This window comes from Otolemur garnettii, unplaced genomic scaffold, assembly GCF_000181295.1.
Source record: "Otolemur garnettii isolate 467f Iridium unplaced genomic scaffold, OtoGar3 scaffold00019, whole genome shotgun sequence".
NCBI lineage: Eukaryota > Metazoa > Chordata > Mammalia > Primates > Galagidae > Otolemur > Otolemur garnettii.
This window is the reverse complement of record NW_003852414.1, coordinates 17,515,818-17,536,700: the sequence shown is the minus strand read 5'-3', so window position 1 is coordinate 17,536,700 and position 20,883 is coordinate 17,515,818. Positions and strand designations below refer to the sequence as shown.

At 43.8% G+C, this 20,883-nt stretch overlaps 1 protein-coding gene across 3 annotated transcripts in view; it reads right to left on the bottom strand.

The window, feature by feature from the left end:
* NMT2 (N-myristoyltransferase 2) overlaps nucleotides 1-20,883 on the bottom strand; it is a 44,609-nt gene that overhangs the window by 7,756 nt on the left and 15,970 nt on the right. For 2 of the 3 annotated variants that reach the window (XM_012803377.1, XM_023511435.1), the window contains exons 2-9: nucleotides 16,569-16,704; nucleotides 16,124-16,166; nucleotides 11,641-11,785; nucleotides 8,960-9,078; nucleotides 8,773-8,864; nucleotides 8,541-8,657; nucleotides 7,044-7,214; nucleotides 5,468-5,576 (exon numbers count right to left, since the gene is read on the bottom strand). In XM_012803377.1, coding sequence (XP_012658831.1) covers nucleotides 5,468-5,576; nucleotides 7,044-7,214; nucleotides 8,541-8,657; nucleotides 8,773-8,864; nucleotides 8,960-9,078; nucleotides 11,641-11,785; nucleotides 16,124-16,166; nucleotides 16,569-16,704 — 932 coding nt within the window. The remainder of the gene's footprint in view (nucleotides 1-5,467; nucleotides 5,577-7,043; nucleotides 7,215-8,540; nucleotides 8,658-8,772; nucleotides 8,865-8,959; nucleotides 9,079-11,640; nucleotides 11,786-16,123; nucleotides 16,167-16,568; nucleotides 16,705-20,883) is intronic. The other variant, XM_003786792.3, reaches the window with a different exon arrangement.

Here is a 20,883-nt window from a genome sequence, read left to right as displayed (position 1 = left end):
ATAGAGTGAAGTGCTCGTGTTTTCTGAGAGTTCATCTGATGTTTTGAACACACAGTTGAGAAACTTGTTTTATTTCAGTAATAGCCTGTAATAAGTGTAGCAATTTTGTTCTTTTGAGAATAAATCACACTAGGCCAGATGGGAATGTCCACATTTACCAGCCAAGGGTTTTCTAAAGGCAAATGACTGCCGAGTACCGGCCCTGCCTCTCCTGCCATGTCTTTTGACTAAAGGTCATCAGGGGGCATTTCAATAGCCAGCCTGGAGCTTTATCATTTTGAAATTAGGCGGTAAGGACAGAAAGCCTGGGGGTCAGGATAGGTCCCCATTTGAATCAAAAAAGATCCTGGCATTACTCGACGCTCTAGAACTTCTCCAGATACCAGGGCTCTGGAGACGAAAAATAAGAAAACCCAACAAAAAACTTAAAAGCTGAGAAATACACTTTCATGCTTTCTAGTAAATTCTATTTTTCCTTGGAGAAACATTAGACACATTTTAAGAGATAAACAACTTGTACATAAATATTGCTACTCTACCTTTTCTGCCCCAACTGAGCTCTAAATACTTTAAAATTATGTCGTCTATAAATATATAGTATTGTAGCTAAAATACCAATTAATAATCTATATTTTGAGAATTTAAGTCCTTTATATTTAATACACAATTCATATTTTTAATGTTTTTGTGACTCTCAAAGCTGAGTCAGAAACATGCAGGTCCCAAGTGGAAATAAGTGACATAAATATGCATTTCTAAAAGCTAGTAGGAAGATGGAAGCCACATAAAATATAAAATGCCATTGTTTTGAAAAGTATTTCTGGGTTCGGCACCCGTAGCTCAGGAGGCTAGGGCACCAGCCATATACACCAGAGCTGGCAGGTGCGAATCCAGCCCGGGCCAAAAAATAGCCGGGTGTTCTGGCGGGCACTTGGAGTCCCAGCTACTTGGGAGGCTGAGGCAGGAGACTCGCTTGAGCCCAGGAGTTGGAGGTTGCTGTGAGCTATGATGCCACAGCACTCTACCCAGGGTGACAGCTTGAGGCTCTGTCTAAAAAAAAAGGTATTTCTGCTATGAGGCAGACTTTATTTGATAAATTTTAAAAAGTCTTTCTCAGTATCAGAATATTTGTTCTTTTGTTACTGGTTCAGTAACAATTAACAGTATCAATTAGATTAATTTATGAAAGCAACAGGATATATGGAATCTGTTAATAGAAAATATTCAGAAATGAAAACAAAGCTTAGCACCTTCTTTCTAGAGCAAAATATTCTTCTGGAGCACAATTCTCATTCATTGAATAGCCACACAATACAATCACTAAAAGCAACATAGCTTTAGCCCAGCATACATTCTTAAAGCAATGGTTCTTAAGTACTTCTGTCTTGGGATCCCTTTCTACTCTAAATTTTATTTTTCTAACACAGAGACTCACTCTATCACCCTGGGTAGGTAGCCATAGTGTCACAGTTCACAGCAACCTCAAACTTGGGCTTGAGCTATGGTCTTGCCTCACCGTCCTGAGTAACTAGGACTACAATTGGCCACCACTACACCTGGTTAGTTTTTCTATTTTTAGTAGAGATAGGGTCCTGCTCTTGCTCAGGCTGGTTTTGAACTCCTGAGCTCAAGTGATCCACCCTCCTCAGCCTCCCACAGTGCTAGGACTACAGGCCTGAGCCACCATGCCCGGCCCACTCTTACTAAGTATTGAGTACCCCACAAAGAGCTTTGCTTATGTGGGTTACATGTATCCACTCATATCATATTAGAAATTAGAGCTGAGAGCATTTTAAAATAAAACAATACATAAGCAAACATCCTCTGGGGGGAATTTATCATACAATTGTAAGAAAATATAAGTGAAACAGCAAATTATCTTCTAACATTAATATGATAGGGGGACTTCACAGATTCCAAGATTTCGGGGACTTCCAGGGATCCCTGGGCCACACTTGGAGAATTGCTGTCTTATGTGTTTGAAGGTGAGAAAAATAACTAGTAGAATCTAGACAAGGAAGACTCAGTGACACAGTGCGGAAAAACAGGAAGCATCATGAACTTGGCAATCTACAAGCACTTCAAACTAGTTTTTACAAAAGCATTAAAGGAGCGAGGACATAAAATAGGAAGAAGAGTCTTTTGCTGACTGGCTATCACTAAAAAAATCTATAAAAGAATGAAACCATTTTAAAACTGTGAAATAAACACTCAAAATACAGCTGTTGTCTTCAGGAACAAGTGGGAAGACCGTTAGGCTTAGATAAAACTGATCACCTTCTTTATCATCATAGAGTGAAGTGCTCGTGTTTTCTGAGAGTTCAAAAAAAAAAAAAAAGGCAAAGAAACATTTCCAGTAAGTGAGAAAATCTTCTTTTGTTAACAAACTCTGTATCTGACTCAGATATCCTTTCCCATGGGCAGCTAATACCCATTATTCGCTGGCCTCTGTGTATACTGAAGTCTGCATAAAATCTGTTCGCAAGAGCGTGAGGAAATAAGGCTCAGAGCTCTGCGGAAACACACAAGCGGTGTCATCTGTCAGAGGATGTGGTGTGAACTGTTTTGGAGCCAAGATTCCAGAGCAGACACGGAAGCGGTGACTATGGTGACTTACAGGATTAAAAAAGGAGCAGTAGAATGTTAAAATGCTAAAAAAAATATCACAGAATGCCACTAAATATACAGACAGAATGAGATACAGAACGCCTATGGGACTGAGGACATGTCCTTCTTGCAGCCCAGTGCTAGGGCTCTGGTGTAGATTTCATGCCAAATTAAAAACAAACCAACAACAAAAAAATAACACCTTAGGAGGCAGAAGGATCACTTGAACTCAGGAATTGGAGGCCAGCCTAGGCAATGTAGCAAGGCCCCAACTCTATAAAAATATTAGCTGGGCATTATGGCAGGCACCTGTACCCCTGTCACTGGGGAGGCTGAGACAGATCACCTGAGCCCAGGAGTTGGAGGCTGCAGTATGATTACACCACCGTATTCCAGTCGGAGGGGGAAAGAGCAAGACCCTGTTTCTTAAAAAACAAAAAACAGTATTAAAAGGATAGGGAGATACAGTGAGATGTGATTCTTGGGAATCCTTAGTATTTTAGATAATAGGGGCTAATGGTATAGGCCTCAGATAGCTCTGCTTCTGGCCACTAGGCTCTGGGCAAGGCAGTCTTGAGGTTCAATGTCCTCTTCTATAATAAGGGATTTTACCACCTCCTGTGACAGTTAGAATAGTAAAGGAGACTGTAGGTATTAAACATCCAGCATAACACTGGCCACAGGAACATCAGCCCCTCTACCTAGAAGCCCGTGAAGAAGACTCAAAGCAGGCACACTCCACAAAGACAGCAGCGAAGAATCTGAAGATGGGATTCATCCACAGAGCAAAAGTTGCATGCGATAGGTTGTTTTCACACTGAACGATACAAACGTGGTTTTTAAATGACTGGACTTCTGGCAGTGGGCCTAGGGGAGACAGCGAGAAGGTCTCGCACATGCTGCAGTGTCCAGCTTTGATTCAAGAGGCAGACACCCAGGAAGCTTGTTAGCACCTTGTCACCTCTCTTGTCCCCTAGTGTTTACTCTTCATTTTCCTTTCTTATGAGTTAAAGGGGGGAAAGAGACCGGAACAAACCCGGGAAAGCTGCTGGGCCCCACGCTGGAATGAATGCACAGGGAGACACTTGGTGGATGGTGCCCCGCCAGGGGTGGGCTGGGGGGACAGCAGAAGCGAAGGGATGGGACGAGGAAACAGAGCAGTCTGGGGCTTGCAGCCCCGAGTCTTACTGATTAGTCCTGTGCACTTGTTTCAACGTCAACCTTCATAAGCCTCAGTTTTTTCATCTGCATAATGGGGATTAAGAAGTACTGACTTCAAAAAATTGTGAAAATATGAACAGTATATTGGAAAGCACTTTATAAATTTCAATTCATTGGGGGAACAAAAGGCGGGCACTACAACCATGTGGCTGGAATTGGACTGCTATGCAAGGAGTCTGGGCTAGCACCAAGTCAGACGCCAGAGAGCAGCTGCACAGCCAGCTGCCCAAGCAGCGACTTACTCCCAACTTCTCAAGACCTTCTTGCCCAAGAGTGGATTGATCCTGGTACACAAATATAAAGTCTATTAGACAAAAGAAGTCAACAATACTTTGAACTCCTCCGTAAACCAGTGACAGGTACGAAGGTTCATTCCTCATTCCACGTTGGGCAGCCACATAAGCTAGATTGCTTTAGGTTTAAGAAACTGAAATTTGAGGACACTGAAGTAGAGTTCCATTAGCCCGCAGTGAAAAAAGTAGGCATGCTCAAGGTTTTGATTTCAATTTGCATAGAGCAATGCTTCAAACAAACAAACAAAAAAATCCCATGTGTAGCAGACAGATTCTAAGATGGCTCTTAGCAACCCCTCCTCTGGAGCGACACCTTGTGTGACCTGCTCCTATGGCACGTGGGTGGGACCTGTGATTTGCTTTAAACCAACAGAAACAGCAACAGTGACTGGATGTCACTTTCATGAACTGCTTACATAAGTTTCTGATGTCTGCCTTGCTAGCAAATGCTGTCCCTCATTGAACAAGCTGCCATGCCCAGCAGATGCCCACTTGGCAAAGAACTGAGGCCTCTGGTCCACCAGCCAGCAAGGAACTCCTCCTGCCAACAACCACATGCACTCGAGAGTGCCCCCTTCCTGGGTCAAGTTTCAGGTGAGACCTCAGCACTGGGTGACACCCTGGTGGCAGCTTCACAAGGGACCCTGAAGCAGAGAACTCAGCTCAGGTGTATTTCGGTCCCTGACTCACAGAACCCATGCAATGATAAATGTTGTTTTAAGCTGTTCAGTTTGTGATTTGATACACACCAATAGATAATAACTAATACATCATCCAAGCCCTAAATAAAGCTAAGACCGGAAAGCACATTTAAGTTTTCCCTAGTAAGAGGGACAACTTTTCATATTGGGAATTTGCTGGTTTAAAAAGCAATAGACTAGCTTTAACCTAATCTATTGCTTTAGATAATAGATGAATAATTATCTCATAATTATTTAATATTATTTTGGATAATTTAATGAGATATTATTTCCTTTCCCTGGGTCTCTCCTCTAAACTTAATTCCGTACTTTCAATGTCTTAAGAAATCAACCACAGCCTGAAATTTTCTCCCCTCTGACTTAACACACCATAAGTACTCCAAATTTCAAAACTTAACTTGTCTCAAGTTCAATCTCATCCAACTGCAAACTGAAGAACTTGAAAAGCCTTTATAGAAATACCACTCTGGTATTTCCAAATGAACTCCCTCCTTTTCTAGCTCCTGAATTCTAGGCAGTCTCGTTAGCTAACATTCACTTTCATGGACGCAAGACTCGGTTTTTAGACTCCTGTGAATAATTCTTTTCTGCATTAAAAGGTTCAGTTGTTACAGCTTCAAAAAAGGACAAATCATTCTTACTTACATCCGGCAGTCTGTATAGCTTCATTGTTCTCTGCAAAGTCATATTTCTACTCAAGTGAGAAAATTTCACTTCCACCAATTTTCTGGGGTTTAGTGATCGATGCCAGTATCTGGAAAACAATAAAGGTTTTAAAATCTGATTTCTAGCACTACAAGTTTTTACTCTGTCTCAGCTCTGCTGTTATGCAAGCATTTACTGAATTCTTACATGGTGCCTGGCACAGGGGTGGCCTTCTTCCTATGCACTGAATTTATCAATTTTTTAATCTCTAAAATATATCTTTCATTCTTAGTTATGTTCCTTTGGAGTTTGTGACCTTTCCTCTCTTTCACTCAAAAGGAGTCTTAACCTTGCAAAAGAAATACAAATTATGTCCAGCTTTGCAAGTATTTAATCATCGTCACTGATTCTACAAAAAGCAAACCCAAAACTTTGAAAACGTGAAAAAAGCTCCTCTAAATTAGTAGTCTTCATGTCTGCACCAAAATGTACACCAAAGAAAAGAGTATACATCAAAGAAAACAAGGTTTTAAGGAAGAGCTTGAATATTTCAAGTGATTCCGGTTTGGGTACTGGGATCAATGATTTGTAATAAAATATACTTGTGAAGTCTTTTATTCTATTTACTTATAAGTATCATCATAGGATATAGTAATTTTACAGCATTACTTTTTATACTGTGTTTATTTCAAGTTTCATCCTATTTGGGACAGTAACATCAGTGGGGGGGAATAAGCTCTTTCTGATGTTTTGGAAACAGGTTGGTCCAGTGGCGGTCCCATCATTTCCTCATTGGAATAACCTTTGAAAGCATGAGGAGAGCAGAGGAAGTCGTAAAAGCAAAGCTAACCACTTCTTCTTACTCTGAGCAAACAAGTCCATCTGGAGCCTATTCAGTGATGCTTATCAGACTTTTAGAACAGTCTGGTCGTGCTGCAAAGCACAGCAGCAGAGTGAGTGCCGGGATTAAAGAAAATGTATGATGTTGGCTGGGCGCCCATAGCTCAGTGGTTAGGGCGCCGGCCACATGTTCTGGGGCTGGTGGGTTCGAACCTGGCCAGGGCCTGCTAAACAAACAAACAAAAAATAGTCAGGTGTTGTGGTGGGCGCCTGTAATCCCAGCTATAGAGAGGTTTCTATGAGCTATGATGCCTCAGCATTCTACCAAAGGTGACAAAGTGAGAGTCTGTCTCAAAAAACAAATAAACAAACAAACAAAAAAAAGACAATGGTACAATGTTGAAGAAAATGGTCTGAAGTTTCAAGATCACAATTCCCTCGGGTTTGCCATGCAGGGACAGCACTAGTCTTTACAAGGACTAGACAAAGAAGTCTAGATCCAGCATCATGAATTAGCAGGAAAATGTTATAAACTTTTTTTTTTTTTTAAAATCACCAAGTGGCTGTAGGAGACACTGGAAAGAATAAGACTTGGTGGTTTTAAGCTCTCTGCTACCGACAAAGGACACAATCCCTCTGAGTTACACCTGCGGAGAATAACACTTCTAGCAAAAGGTAGTGGGGCTCAACACATTTGGCAAGGGGAAGATTTGACCAAGGGACGGGGAGTGATTACCTGCACGTGGCCACCGGCTTAGGCAGAACAACGCCGGCTGTGTATACAGCCTGGAAGATTCCCTCCAGGTTCACCCTTCTGGTTATCTCTCGGATTAACACCGGGGCTACCCGCTTCGATCTCAGTTTCTTATGAACGCAAAGAAAGTTGATTTCGACCATCTTCTTCACACTAAGAAATGAAGATGTTTAAAGTTAGGGCCAACCCAAGATGAACACATTTTAAAAAAATAAGACCACAGCTGTAACATTTCAGAGGCTTGAGAGCATGAGAGTTACCCTTTAACACAATATTTAAGAAAAACAGCCTACCATTTAGCTACTTTGCAAATTTAGATTGAAAGACGGTTCCATATTCGCCTGCCACAATGACTAGAGGCTCAAACCCACTTGTGCTGAATACATTTTAGCATTCTGGTCCTTTCCAAGTTTTCAGTTTAGAAATCAGAACAGATGTGCCTCTTAAAGTTTCTGTATGTTTTTTTCTATAATATATATAATTATGGTACTAAGTGGGTCATCCTGGCACAGAATCTACTATGACATTGCTCTGGAGTATGACACAAACCGCCAGGCTTCCTGGGCTGACCAGACCAGAGCTGGTACCTTTCTGAGCTACAGTAAGCTACAGTAAGTCAGTCAACCCGACCCCCAAAGTCTGCTTCTGTGGCTCTGCTCTGGGACACAGTATTCCTCAAGATCAAAGACTTTCAGCAGTAAATAAACTACATGTAAATTTAGATCTCTGACTTTCGGGGCTGGAGATACAGAGCAAAATGCAACATTCTTATGCCATGGAGAGGAAGTGTTTAGCCCTCCTAAAAATTTTCGTAAGTATATTCTTCCAGAAATAAGCCTGAAATACCTATTACGGCTTTATTCATTCTGATACGTACATACACACATGTATACGTATGTAAGTGTATATATAATACATACATGTATGTGCATGCATGAAATTCAGAGGAAGAGAGAGGCAAAGATAGAGGAACAGTGACAGAGGGGGAGACCATTGTGCTTTTTAGGGGTTCAAAGTCCAAGATTATTTTTCTTTCCTTGTTTTCTTTTGAGTCAGAGCCTCACTCTATCAACCCTGGGTAGAATGCCATGACATCATAGCTCACAGGAACCTCAAACTCCTGGGCTCAAGCCATCTTCCGCCCTCAGCCTCCCGAGTAGCTGGGACTATAGGCACGTGCCACAACACTTGGCTAGTTTTTCTATTTTTAGCAGAAATAAGGTCTTGCTCTCGCTCAGGCTGGTCTTGAACTCCTAATCTCAAGCAATCTACCTACCTTGGCCTCTCAAAGATTATTTTTCTTTACTAATTAACAGCTAAACTGAACAGAGGATCCCTTACAGCCTTCATCGCCCCCCTCCACCCGCCATGCACAGCCTGCCCCATGAACAACAGCTTGTACTAAGTCATTTTTAAAGAACTTTTCCAATTTTTAGAAAAGAAACACACAAACTGGCATGGACGAGCTTTGACACGTACCTGTCATAGATCCGGATGTTTGCTGGGATGGCGCTTATGAACCCCACCAGTTTCTTATTTGAAGACACTCTGACCCCACAGTGCCACTGGAGGAGCCAGCCTGGGGGACGCAGAGCCCTGAAGTTGGGGAGGACAAGAAAAACAGGCACCACTGAGGGTCCACGTACGCGGGAACAGACACGGGAGCTCCCAGCCCACGCCCTGTCCAGCTCCCGGGCGCAGCGGGACTCACCACAGCAGGAACTCGGGCGAGTAGTCGAAACGGAACATGTTGTCGTCGTCTTCCACGTAGTTCTCATTGAGCAGCGTGTACAGCTCCTTGAGCTACAAGGTAAAACAAGAGTCCCATCCGTGGTGCTCAGAAGCAGCTCAGAGCTGTCTCTGCGAACGCAGGGGATGAAGTCCAAGGTTTTACTCACCACTTCTGCGTTACTCAAGTCTAAGGTGTCCCACATGAAGCCCTGGGGCAAAGAGTACGGTTCTTGGCGCACGTTGTCTTTGTCCGGTTCAATTGCACCGTGAGATGTTATGACTTCATCTGGACGGGGAGAGACAGAGGAGAGGTATTAAATTATCCCCAACGGTCAGTGACCCAAACCAACTCGGGCTTCAGGCCTTGGGCTTAATACGATCTTTAAAAAGATGCTTTCATTTCAGCTCCTTCTAGTTGAAACAAGAAAGCGAGGTAGTGCTGTGGAGTAACTGCTAAGTCACCCATTAAGTAAAAGGGGAACTACTTTGTTCCCCAGGGACAGAGAGGACAATTCAGAACAGAACTACGGTGAGTTCTGAGTCTCAACCCTAACGATGTGGACTCATCCCGCATCGTAACCAATGTGGGCTTGATGCCTCAGCCTGAGGAGGTCCTCCTTCCATTCTCATTTCAACAAACTAGGGGGAAGGGCTGCAGTGATCTCTGCTCCTTCTTTCCAGCAAAACCTAAAATCAATTTCTAGGCTGTTTGCTTCAGCCTGTGTGTACTGCTCATAGCACTGCCAAGGCCATCGCAATCTCTCATGATTTCTATCATGTCACCTTTTTCCAGTTCATTCTCTGCAGAGCTCCCTGATCGATGCGGTGGGAATAGATCCTGGCCTCCTGTGTGACCACTGCTGGCCTCACCACGGCCTTCCATGGAATTCTCAGCCGAGAGCTTACACGTGGACTTCTCATGCCATCTTTCCATGCCCAAAGCTTTGTCCTACCTCGTCGGCCCTCCCTCCATGCCCTGCTGGCCACCTTCTGTCCTACTTTTCTGCTGTGGTTTCCCAGCTATGCTACAGACCCCAGTGCTCAATAAAAGACACTCAACAAACACCAGCTGTATGAAGGCCCCTCAGGGCCCAGTTCTTCCATCATAGAACCTTCCTTCAGGGAAAAGTCACAGACTTTGTACCAGCAATCTTCCTTCTTAATCCCCAACTTGGTTACTCTTGTCTCCTCCCACCCCACCCCCACACAAAATCTCCCCAAGATATCCTGGGCTTCCTCATGTCAGCCCAAATGGACAAACTCCTGGTTACCCCCATATAGAATCCCCATGACCTCTACATACAGTGTGGCTGTCACACAGCATCCCTGGGACAACCCCAAGCAAGTAGTTCTGGACACATGTGTTTGGACTGAGCTGGACCAGTGCTGGGGATGGGCAGACACAGAGAGGCAGTGTCTCCCTGACTTCTCGATGTTCTCCCTGACCTCAGGCTCACTCACCCCCCACCAACCGGGTCTCCCTACCTGTTCTGGCTTCAACTGTGCTGAGGTGCCCCCCGAGAACTCAAGAACTAGAGAACCACACAAGGTAGGGAAGGGCCAGGAACAGGACCACCCGGCCATCTTCCCACAAAGTGCCCCGGGGTTCCGTGCTGGCTAGACGGGGCTTTCCTCTCCCCAGGGCGAGCCTGCAGCCCTCCAGGAAGCCCTGGGCTAGATCCGACTTGCTTAGATCAATGCATTGAAGCCTTTAGCTAATGGTCACTCGACTCAGTGTCACCAAAATCTCTGTCACTCCCTCCTAGGGAATCTTCCTCCATAAACGAAGACATTTCTAAAGCCTGAGAAAAAGGGCAAGCCAAGATCCTTTTTCTCTTCTTTCTTTCCCACTCAGAAGTACGTTCTTTTTAACTACATGACAGCTTTACACAAGTTTGCAAACCAACAGGTGAGGGTGCAGAGAGCGAGTGATCCCAGATTTACATCTGTTAAAACGGGTTATGTGTCTACAGCTGAGTTGTTATACGTTTTGGATGGCAATTAATCCTTCATAAGATACAGAGTCTAGAACTGGAACCATCGAAAGAGAAAAAGAACAGAAATAATGACACAATACTCTATCTTCACATATGCACAGGACAAGGCAGTGGGTGTAGGGTATGGTTCATTTCCGAACATTCTTATGGCATCTGTAACATCAATTTTTTTTTTCTCAATGTAAAAGAGGAATAAAGTACAATTGTGGCAACTTCACTGGTCAAAGTCCAAGTGAAATGTGACGAAGCAGGCGCAGAAGAGGCCTGTGGCGGTTTCCCCTGGGACCCAGAGCCCTTCCAAGGCCTTCACAGGTATCCTGGTTCCCTTATGAAGCTGGAACCTGGGGACGCTACTGTGTCCACACTAACGCAAAACACTGATGAGATTTAACAGATATTAATTAACACCACTGGTGAGTGCTCAGAATCCCACTGATAAATACTTCAAAAAGTGCCATTTTGGTAAAGTGAAATCGAGCAAATTGTTTTAGTCTTTTGGAATAACTGAGAAGTAAAACTACTAAAGATTCATACATAGGAAAAACAACTCCATGAAACTCAGAAGACAAGAATGAGGGGGGGAAAATCCTTCTATTACACAGATTTTTAAGACTTCAATGTTTCAAAATGTCTTTATTTATAGGGACAAGAATTAGACTATTTATATTTTAAAAAGTATATATATTAAGTATATAGTTTAGAAAGTAAATATATTAAAAAAGAATATTTCTATTTTGGGGTAAATTTTGAACCAATGATATATGTGAAGTAAAGTCTCTTTTGTGGTTTATTATTTGTTCATTCTGTTTCGCTTCTAGGAAAAAAAGAAAAAAAAATAGCAGATAGCTTACTTAGTTTGGGTACCGGCTGTGTGTCCCAGAACTGGTATCTGTGTTTTCCGGCCTCATCAATGCTCCTGGCCGGGCCCTGGCACGCGGATAACAGCTCCATTGCTCTCTGGATATCCTGCAGCTTCTGTATTGGGATGGTGGGATTCTACGAGAGCCGAGACAGAGACACAAACCATGAGAAGGGTGCCACTGCCCTTCAACCTGTGTCTGCCTGGGAGCCTACTGGACCTACAAACTAGCAATCCTCCCAAGACTGGGCAAGGCCACAGGCTCAAGTGTGTTACACACAAAAATATAAGCGAACACATTCTCTCAAAGAAAACAACAGTTTTATAGTTTTAATGGGGCTCTGGCAGTTTGGGGAACTTAAAGGAAATGGAAGTGCTTTTGGCTGTTGCCTTCCATCCACCTGTGAGGGGTTCCCAGCGTCCCTCCTCTGGGGGCAGAAGCCGTAGGCGTGACATGCAATGCGTGCACTAGTGTCACACAGCAGCCAGGCAGCCACCAGCCTTGGGCACTGTCAGGGAGGACATTCTGCAGAAGCAATGCGGGGACGAGGGCAGTAACTTCCAGAATGAAAACTAGGCAGACCGGGGAAATTCTAGTTCATTTAAAGAAAAACAAAAAAGAAATCTGAACTTAGTGCTGAGCTGGATGAGCTGGAAAGGAAATGATCAAGAAAGGAAAGCTTTCTCCAAGCCCCTTCCTCCTGGGTACCCCCTGATCCTCCTCTAGAGACAGCCCTCCAGCCAGAAGGAAGAGCCGTTTCCTCTGTAAAGTCAGGTCCTTGGCAACCACAGCCGGTTGTTCCCACCCCACGTGTTGGAAACCAGCCTCCTTTTTTGGTAAATCACTTTCTCAGTGCACAAAACAAATAGTACCTTTAAACTCTAAAGTTCCTTTCTTAAAGCCAATATTCCCATCTCTCTTAAAGATTCCTTGGATCTTTTTAAAACTCCCCAAATAATGTGATAACTCACAGAACACGAGACTGAACTAGATAGGAGAGGACAGTGCAGGGGACTGGATGTGGAAATCAGTGACTTTTTCTGATGTGCAAAATGACCAAGAAGTTGTAGGATTTTGATACCATACAAAAAATATTCTTCGCCGCAGTTCGGAAGTGGGTAACAGAACCATCAGAGCCCTTAGGCTTTGCAGTGTATTAACACGCCAAGGACACCAACAAAAGGTACACCTGACCCCCAGGGGTTTGTAAACGGTGACGTTGGACTTACGCTCAACTTGGAGTCTGAAGTCTGGGGTCTGGAGCAAATCATTTTAACCTGGGAAGCTGACTCATCTGACACAGAATAGAGTTTACTTAATACAGACTGTCCTGTGGTTACATTTTTCACTGGGTTTTCTTAGGGTTCTTGACACCGGAACCCTGGCAGGAAACTTGAGTCCTGAAGGCTAAGTGGAGGCAGGTTAAAGTTTTAATGTCCCCACTTAGAAATCTAACAGCATAACGCAGGACTGCCATGGTTTGTGTAAGCTGTTTATCTTATATTTTCACTGGGATCAAGATGATAAGACTCATATCTTTTTATTTATTTATTGTTTGAGACACAGTCTTACTCTGTTGCCTGGGCTAGAGTGCTGTGGTGTTAGCCTAGCTCACAGCAACCTCAAACTCCTGGGCTCAAGCAATCTTCCTGCTTGCTCAGCCTCTCAAATAGCTGGGACTATAGGTGCCCACCACCAAGCCCAGCTAGTTATTCTATTTTTAGTAGAGATGGGGTCTTGATCTTACTCAGGGTGGTCTCGAACTCATAAGCACAAGCAGTCCTCCCACCTTAGCTTCCCTGTGTACAAAAGGCTCATATCTTAATGACACAAAGTTAACAAAGTATTTCTCTTCTAATTTATTGTATTTGGGGATTATTTATTTTGCTTCGGTCTCTTTTGAGTCTCCAACATTAAAAGTAACTAATTTCTAACAAAAGGAAATTTAAAACTATTTAAACGCCACCAACACTATCTATCAGGAGACCCATAAGCTAAATAGGAACTGAGATCACAGCATATTTCAACTAATAAGGCCTAAACAAGCATCAGTTTAAAAAGACAAGATACAGCCCAGTCTTAGAAAAATATATCTATATGTGGTGGCTCACACCTGTAATGGGCACTCTGGGAGGCTGAGGCAGGTGGATTGCTTGAGCTCAGGAGTTCAAGATCAGCCTGAGCAAGAGTGAGACCCTGTTTCTAAAAATAGTCAGGTGTTGCGGGTGGGTACCCGTAGCCCTAGCTACCCGGGAGGTTGAGGCAAGAAGGACAACTTGAGCCCAAGAGTTTGAGGTTGCCTTGAGCTATAACGCCAGGGCACTCAACCCCAGGGCAACTCAGTGAGACTTCATCTCAAAAAAAAAAAAAAAAATCTATAGTATTCACATTGAGTTTGTTATGGTAATTTTTCTTTCCTGATTTCTGAGTTAAATCTTCTAACACTAATATATCAAACTCAAACTATTTTGCCACAGACACGAATAAGCATCTTTGTTCCAAAGGAGCCAATGCCGAAACTAAATGACCAATTCCATGAAGACAACCTCAGAGTGGTTTACATGCTACCTAATCATCCTCCACAGGTAGACCAGCACTCTCCACAAAATGACCACTCTTAAAATACTGACTATTTAAATCCTATCTGAGAGTAGATTCAAATGAGCATAATTTCCAAACCCACAGTGACAAAGTAGTAAGGGAAACTCAGCTATGATATTACTAACAATTATTATTATTATTTTTTTTAGAGATAGGGTCTTGCTCTGTTGCCCAGGCTCTAGTGCAGTGGCATCATCATAGCTCACTACAGACTTGAGTTCCTGGACTCAAGAGATCCTCTTGCCTTGGCCTCACCAAGTACAGGGATTTATAGGTGTGAGCCACCGCGCCTGGCCAGCTATAATAAATTCTCACACCCAGACTTTTACCTTCCAGAGCTGCACCAGTTGGGGAAGAGACCCACACACGTTCCCAAAGGTGAGAACGCACACCAGCCCTGCATGAACTCCCCACTCCTGTACTCCTAGGTAAGAAGTATTCCTTTTTTCTTCCGTCCTTGCTTTTGGCAGAACACTAAACATCAACTGTCCTCTTTACCCATAATTTTCCAAATTTAATACTTTGGGAAAAATGTCCAAGGTTTCTACCACTAAGTATCTAGACAAATACCATTTTTATTTTGGTTCTTCCATGCAGACCAGAATATTCTCCAAATGTAGTCCACTGTGATTTACAGTGTTACCCACAACTAGGTAAGCTTAAGAGCCCCAGTTTTTAAAAATGCAATGGAGAACAATCCATATTAAGACACCGTTGAGGTGCTCCTAATTAGAACAAGAATTTCTCCTCCATGTAAGGCTAACAGTTCCCCGGCCTTGGCTGGCTCTCGTTTCTCCTAAGTGACCAGAGGTAGGGGGGAAAGGCTTAAAATTACCAGGGTAAAGGGAAGAGCAGAAGCTGACGGTAACAACAGAAGCAATAGGAAATGTCCACACTGTAGATAAAGGGTGCCACGTTTCTCTGATGAAGCAACACTGAGAAACTGGAAGATACTTTGCAAGCTTATGGTGGTATCCTCCTATAAGCTACCTTGGAGAATTATGTCTAGGGGGGAGAATACTTATTACCTGAGAATCAAGTTGAAAGCTAGGGAGGAAGACTCCATTTTTCTTCTCACTCACTGTGAGTCAGGGGAAAACTGGGGTAAGTACTTTCCTTCTCAGTGATTCCTGGTCCTTTTGTGTGAAACAGGGGACAACAACAACAAAACCACCTGCAAGGCTCACCCCCTGTGATGTATAAACTTTGCGTAAGACGACAAAAATGTAAACCCACGAAATTCTGTATCGTGGTAATTCCTGCCACAGACAGTGTTTTCTTAATAATGTAAAAGATCTTTAATTAAAAAAAAAAAAACAGATCGAATTTTAACCTGACGACAGCCCTGTGAGTTGGGGAAGGCGTCATCTTCATGTCCCAGGTACAGAAATGGGCTGAGGGAGGTACAGCACCTGGGCCAAGGGCACACGGCTCATGGGCAAGGGAAGGAGCAAGGTCTTGGATGCCACCGCAAGCCATTTCCACGACACCGCACACTGCCCATGGTAACTTACGTGGCGCTACAATCATCAAAATCATCTCCACTTCATTCTCCTGCCAATTCTGCCCCTTTCACTGTGAGATTCTTGCATCAGGAGGGCTTTGTGCTTCCCGCAGGCCCAGTGCTCAGAGCACCTGGCCTGGGCTCCACAGGCAGGGTGGTTGCCATCTGTGCCACTAGACAACCGCCCAGCACAACAACCCTCTGCCCGGCCGGCCATCTGCCAGCACAGGGCCCAGCTGGACAGTTTCTAGTTTGGTCTAAAGTGGGTGTTTCTTTAGGGAGAACACGGGAGGTATTTCCTACCCTGGGCAATAGAATGAAGGATGGCCGCTGGAGATGGGTCTGATTCAAAGTCAGCGAAGGACTTACCCGCGGCTTCTCTCGCCGAAATCTGCTGCCAGATGGTGTAGTGCTATTCAGGTAATTAGACAGACACCCAGAGAAATTAAAATGTGAATATCTTCTGAACTTAAAGGAATAAATATTAAGTGCAACTTCAAAAAAAACCTAACAAGCTCACATTGAGACTTTCTTTCATAACTATAATCCATTAAGTGCTAATTTACTGAGCCGGGGGTGGGGGTGCGGGGGGGAATACAGGGCGTACACAATCCACACAAAAGCACACTGTACCTTAGTTACTTGGGTGCCAAAGTCAGTTTTAAGGAGGCTGTGAATTCCCGCCAGTTACCAGTGCCACTCAATGCAGGGTCACAACAAAACCCTCACACATCTGATCCAACAGGGCACTAAGCTGTGTAAATTCACTCATGCAGGAGAAACCACAGAGGCGAAAATCAAACACGGCTCTCACCTTGGAAGGCTGCTGCATTTTAATCTCCTGGGAATCAGAGGCAGAGTCTGACTTGGTGTCCCCGGAATTTGGTTTCTCCTTTTTTCTCTTCTGTTTCTTCTTTTTCTTTTTGGCTCCCATATCGCCTCCGGGACTTCTGTAGGAAATGGAAAGAGGGTAAGACAGACTAACAGAAAGCCGTTATATAAAATTGAGTTGCATAAAATCCATCACTTAAGAAAAACACAAATGTGATATGTGGTAGACTAAGTTAGGATGTAAGCAGAAAAGGAAGTCAATTATGTTAGCAAACAAGAAGTTAGAAGGAAATTTACAGAGGAAAATTATAGAAATAAACTCCATGGGGCGCTGACCCTATATACGGAGGGTGGCTGGTTCAAATCCAGCCCCGGCCAGCTAAAACAGCACAGACAACTGCAACAAAAAACAGCAGGGCATTGTGGCTGGCACCTGTTACTACCAGCTACTCGGGAGGCTGAGGCTAAAAAAAATTTAAAAATAAAATAAACTCCAGTTTTATCCCCAAAGACAAACAGTTTTCACAGTTACCAGCGCTTTGTTAACCTACTCCTCTGTCAGCCTTTTGAGGGAAAGATAGAAAATGTAAACCCTTCCACACAAATATTTCTTATGCAAAACACACCACTAATCTTTAAGCAACAGCACTAAAGAAACTTCTTTTCTGCAGAGGAGGAAGTTCTTCCTGATAAGAGATTTGGGGGCGGAGGGATAACAAAAAGCGGAGGAGAAACAATAACAGAGTGACGTTTCCCTTTGGTGCCCTTGTCATTTTATGACTGCTGTCTTCTGAAAGAGCAAATGGAAAAAAGAAAGACAGCAGGAGATTTAAATGTTCCTATGATTTGGGCCTTTAGTACCACACAATTCCCAGAGGGTAAATTAAAAATTAAAGTCAAAGACTATTATTGCATTATTGCCCAATACACGGAAAGGCGATGTAATCAGTCCCCTCTCCTCCCCCTTTTTTTGTAGAGACAGAGCCTCACTTTATCGCCCTTGGTAGAGGGCCGTGACGTCAAAGCTCACAGCAACCTCCAACTCCTGGGCTTAGGCGATTCTCTTGCCTCAGCCTCCCAAGTAGCTGGGACTACAGGTGCCCGCTACAATGCCCAGCTGTATTTGTTGCAGTTTGGCCAGGACCCGATTCAAACCTCCCACCCTCAGTATATGGGGCCAGCACCCTCCCCACTGAGCCACAGGTGCTGCCCAGTCAGTCCCCTTCTGCTTTCAATCAGCTCTACGTGAATCTGTCTCTACCTTTTTTTCCCTTGGGTTTTTACCTACTTATCACACAGACATTTATCATAAGAGACTTAAATGTCATTAATGGGTATTAACAGCCTTGTAATATTGGCCCTCAAAGGCAGCCAATAGTTTTCCTGGGATATAAGCTTTAGAAAAATTTGTTTTTCCTTTCTGCAATGTTTTCCTATTCATGATGAGTAATTTTCAAAAAAAAAAATCGAGGGTGGTGCCTGAGGCTCAAAAGGGTAAGGCGCCAGCCCCATATGCTGGAGGTGGCGGGTTCAAAACCAGCCCCAGCCACAAATTAAAAAATAAAAATAAATAAAAAATATAATAAAAAATTGAATCTTAAAACGTATCATTTTGAAACCTGCTTTCCAACCCCACCCCACCCCACCCCTGCTGTTAACAAAGTATCTTGGAGTGATGAAAATCATTTTATCACTCCAAGGGATGACTCCAAGGGATGTACAGTTGACTATTAAACAACACCAGTTTGAAGTGGGTGGGTCCACATCCACCCGAGGATGTTCTGTCACCTCCGCCACCCCAGAGAGCACCAGCCAACCCCTCCTCTCCCCCCTCCTCCTTGGCCTACCCAACAAGTGGAGACGAAGCTGGTGCAGCCCTTCACCACCCCAGTGGTGATCCACTGTGACTTAATGAACAGTAAATACGTTTTCTTTTCCCTATGATTTTCTTAATAACACTTTCCTTTCTCTAGCTTTACTGGAAGAACAGCATATAATCCATATGATATACAAATAAATATGTGTTCACTGACTGTGTACATTAGGCTTCCAGTCAACAGGAGGCTATCAGTAGTTAAGTTTTGAGGGAGTCAAAAGTCATATGTTTGGCCAGGTGTAGTAGCTCAGGCCTGCAATCCTTGCATGCTGGAGGCTGAGGTGGGTGGATTGCTTGAGCTCAGGAGTTGGAGACCAGCCTGAGCAAGAGCGAGACCCTGTCACTAAAAATAGTGGGGCATCGTGGCAGGCATCTATAGTCCCAGCTACTCAGGAGGCTAAGGCAAGAGGCTTGCTTGAGCTTAAGAGTTTGAAGGTGCTGTGAGCTATGACACCACAGCACTCTACTGAGGGCAACAAAGTGAGACTCTGTCTCCCCCCAAAAAAAAATTATATGTGGATTTGTTTTCCTTTTCCTTTTTTTTTTTTTTTTTTTGGTCAGGGCTGGGTTTGAACCCACCACCTCTGGCATATGGGGCTGGCACCCTACCCCTTTGAGCCACAGGCGCCACCCAAAAAATTCTATGTGGATTTTTTACTGGGCAGAGGTCTGCCCTCCTAACTCCCTCGTTGTTCAGGATCAACTGTATTAAGCTAATTCCTTTCTTGTTAGCAACTGGACAGCATCCCACTGTGCAGACAGATTGCATTTGATTTAACCATTCCTAAGCAAAAAAAAAAAAAAAAAAAATTCCTCCTCCTTTTGCTTTCAAGCTAGTATATCTAAAGGTGGAAATGCCAGCTCAAAGGGCATGCACATTTTTGCTTTTAATAAATGCTTAAGACTGATTTGCTAAATATTGCACCATCTTCCACTCTGCCAACAGTAAGTAAACCAGCGCCTCAGTTTCCCTGCATCTTTGCCACCCCTGAAACGGTGAGCATCCTTTTTCATCTTTGACAGTCTTATGGGTAGACACAATCTCACTGTAGACTTAACTTTCATTTATTGAATCAGGAGAGAAGAGACACATCCTTTCACGTGTTTACTGGCCATTTAAAATGTTTCCATCAATCACTCACTTATATCCCTTTCCTGTTAGTCATCTTTAAACAAATGATTTTAGGGGTTCTTTATAACAGCATGGATAGCATCTTTCATTTATTAAATATTTACAATGGACACTTAATTTCATGCTCCCAACAGCCCTAGGAGAGAAACTGCTTTCATTTTTATTACATTGCCTACTTTGCGGTCTGTTACTTAGATTGCAATACTTCACCTCGTTTATTGTTTTTTTTACCTCTCACAAAGGCCTTTCCTATTCCAAAATTACTTAAAGATCCTTTTATACTTTTTTATCATTTTGATGGCTTAAAAAAAAATAGGTTCCTAACCTTGGAGTAACATGTGTACGATGTGCCTTGAGTTGTCAAAAATAATTACCAACATGAGAAAGCCCCATTAGAACACAATCTGCTAATACAGGGGTCAAACTAACACAGCTGCTACTGCAAAGATTAAGCAAGAGAGGCTGGCGGGCCTGCTTATTGGATACTCATTCATTCTTTCGACAATTACAGAGTGCAGTCCATCTCGGGCCAGACACTGCTCTGGTGCAGGGAGTTTTAAGATGCGTGAAAATTCTTTGCTGCTTCTGTCATAGAGAAGTTTCGTCTCCTCCCCTCCCATTGGATCTGGGTCAGTCTGCCTGTGATGCTCTCCGAAGGAGCGGAGGAAGTGACACTCTGTGAATTCCAAGCCTATCTGGTCTCTGCCTGGTTCCTGTGAGATGCTCACTCTGGAGGAAGCCAGGAGCTGTGTAAGGAGTCTGGCTGCCCTGAGCCCACCCGGCTGGCAGACAGGTCCACAGACAAAGAAGATGAACTCCCAGGCAGGGACCGCTGTCTGGCCAGCCCTGGGAACGTGCTGTCTCAGACGATTGGCTCAGCCTAGTCTACAGGGGACGGCACCTGAGAAGGTCTGAGAGACCCCAAGTGAGAAGTTGCCTTTGCTAACTTCCTGATATACAGAATCTGCAAGTGGCTGTTTTTTTTTTTTAAACATCACCCAGTTTGTGATGATTTGCAATGCAGCAATAATAAGGCAATGGAAATTTGGTTTCTGAACGTGGATGGGCTGTGACTCACCTATCACCAATAATTCAAGGCATAAGTGTTGCTATGTGACTTCTGGGGCTAGGTCAGAACGGCCACGGGGCCCCCTCCACCTAGTTCCCTCGGAATGCATGTGCAGCCCAATTATCTGAGCCCCACCATACTGGTGAGGCCACATGGAGACACCCTGGTCAAGAAAGAAGCTGAGCTCCTGCCAACAGCCAGAGTCCGCAGCCAGCCCACTG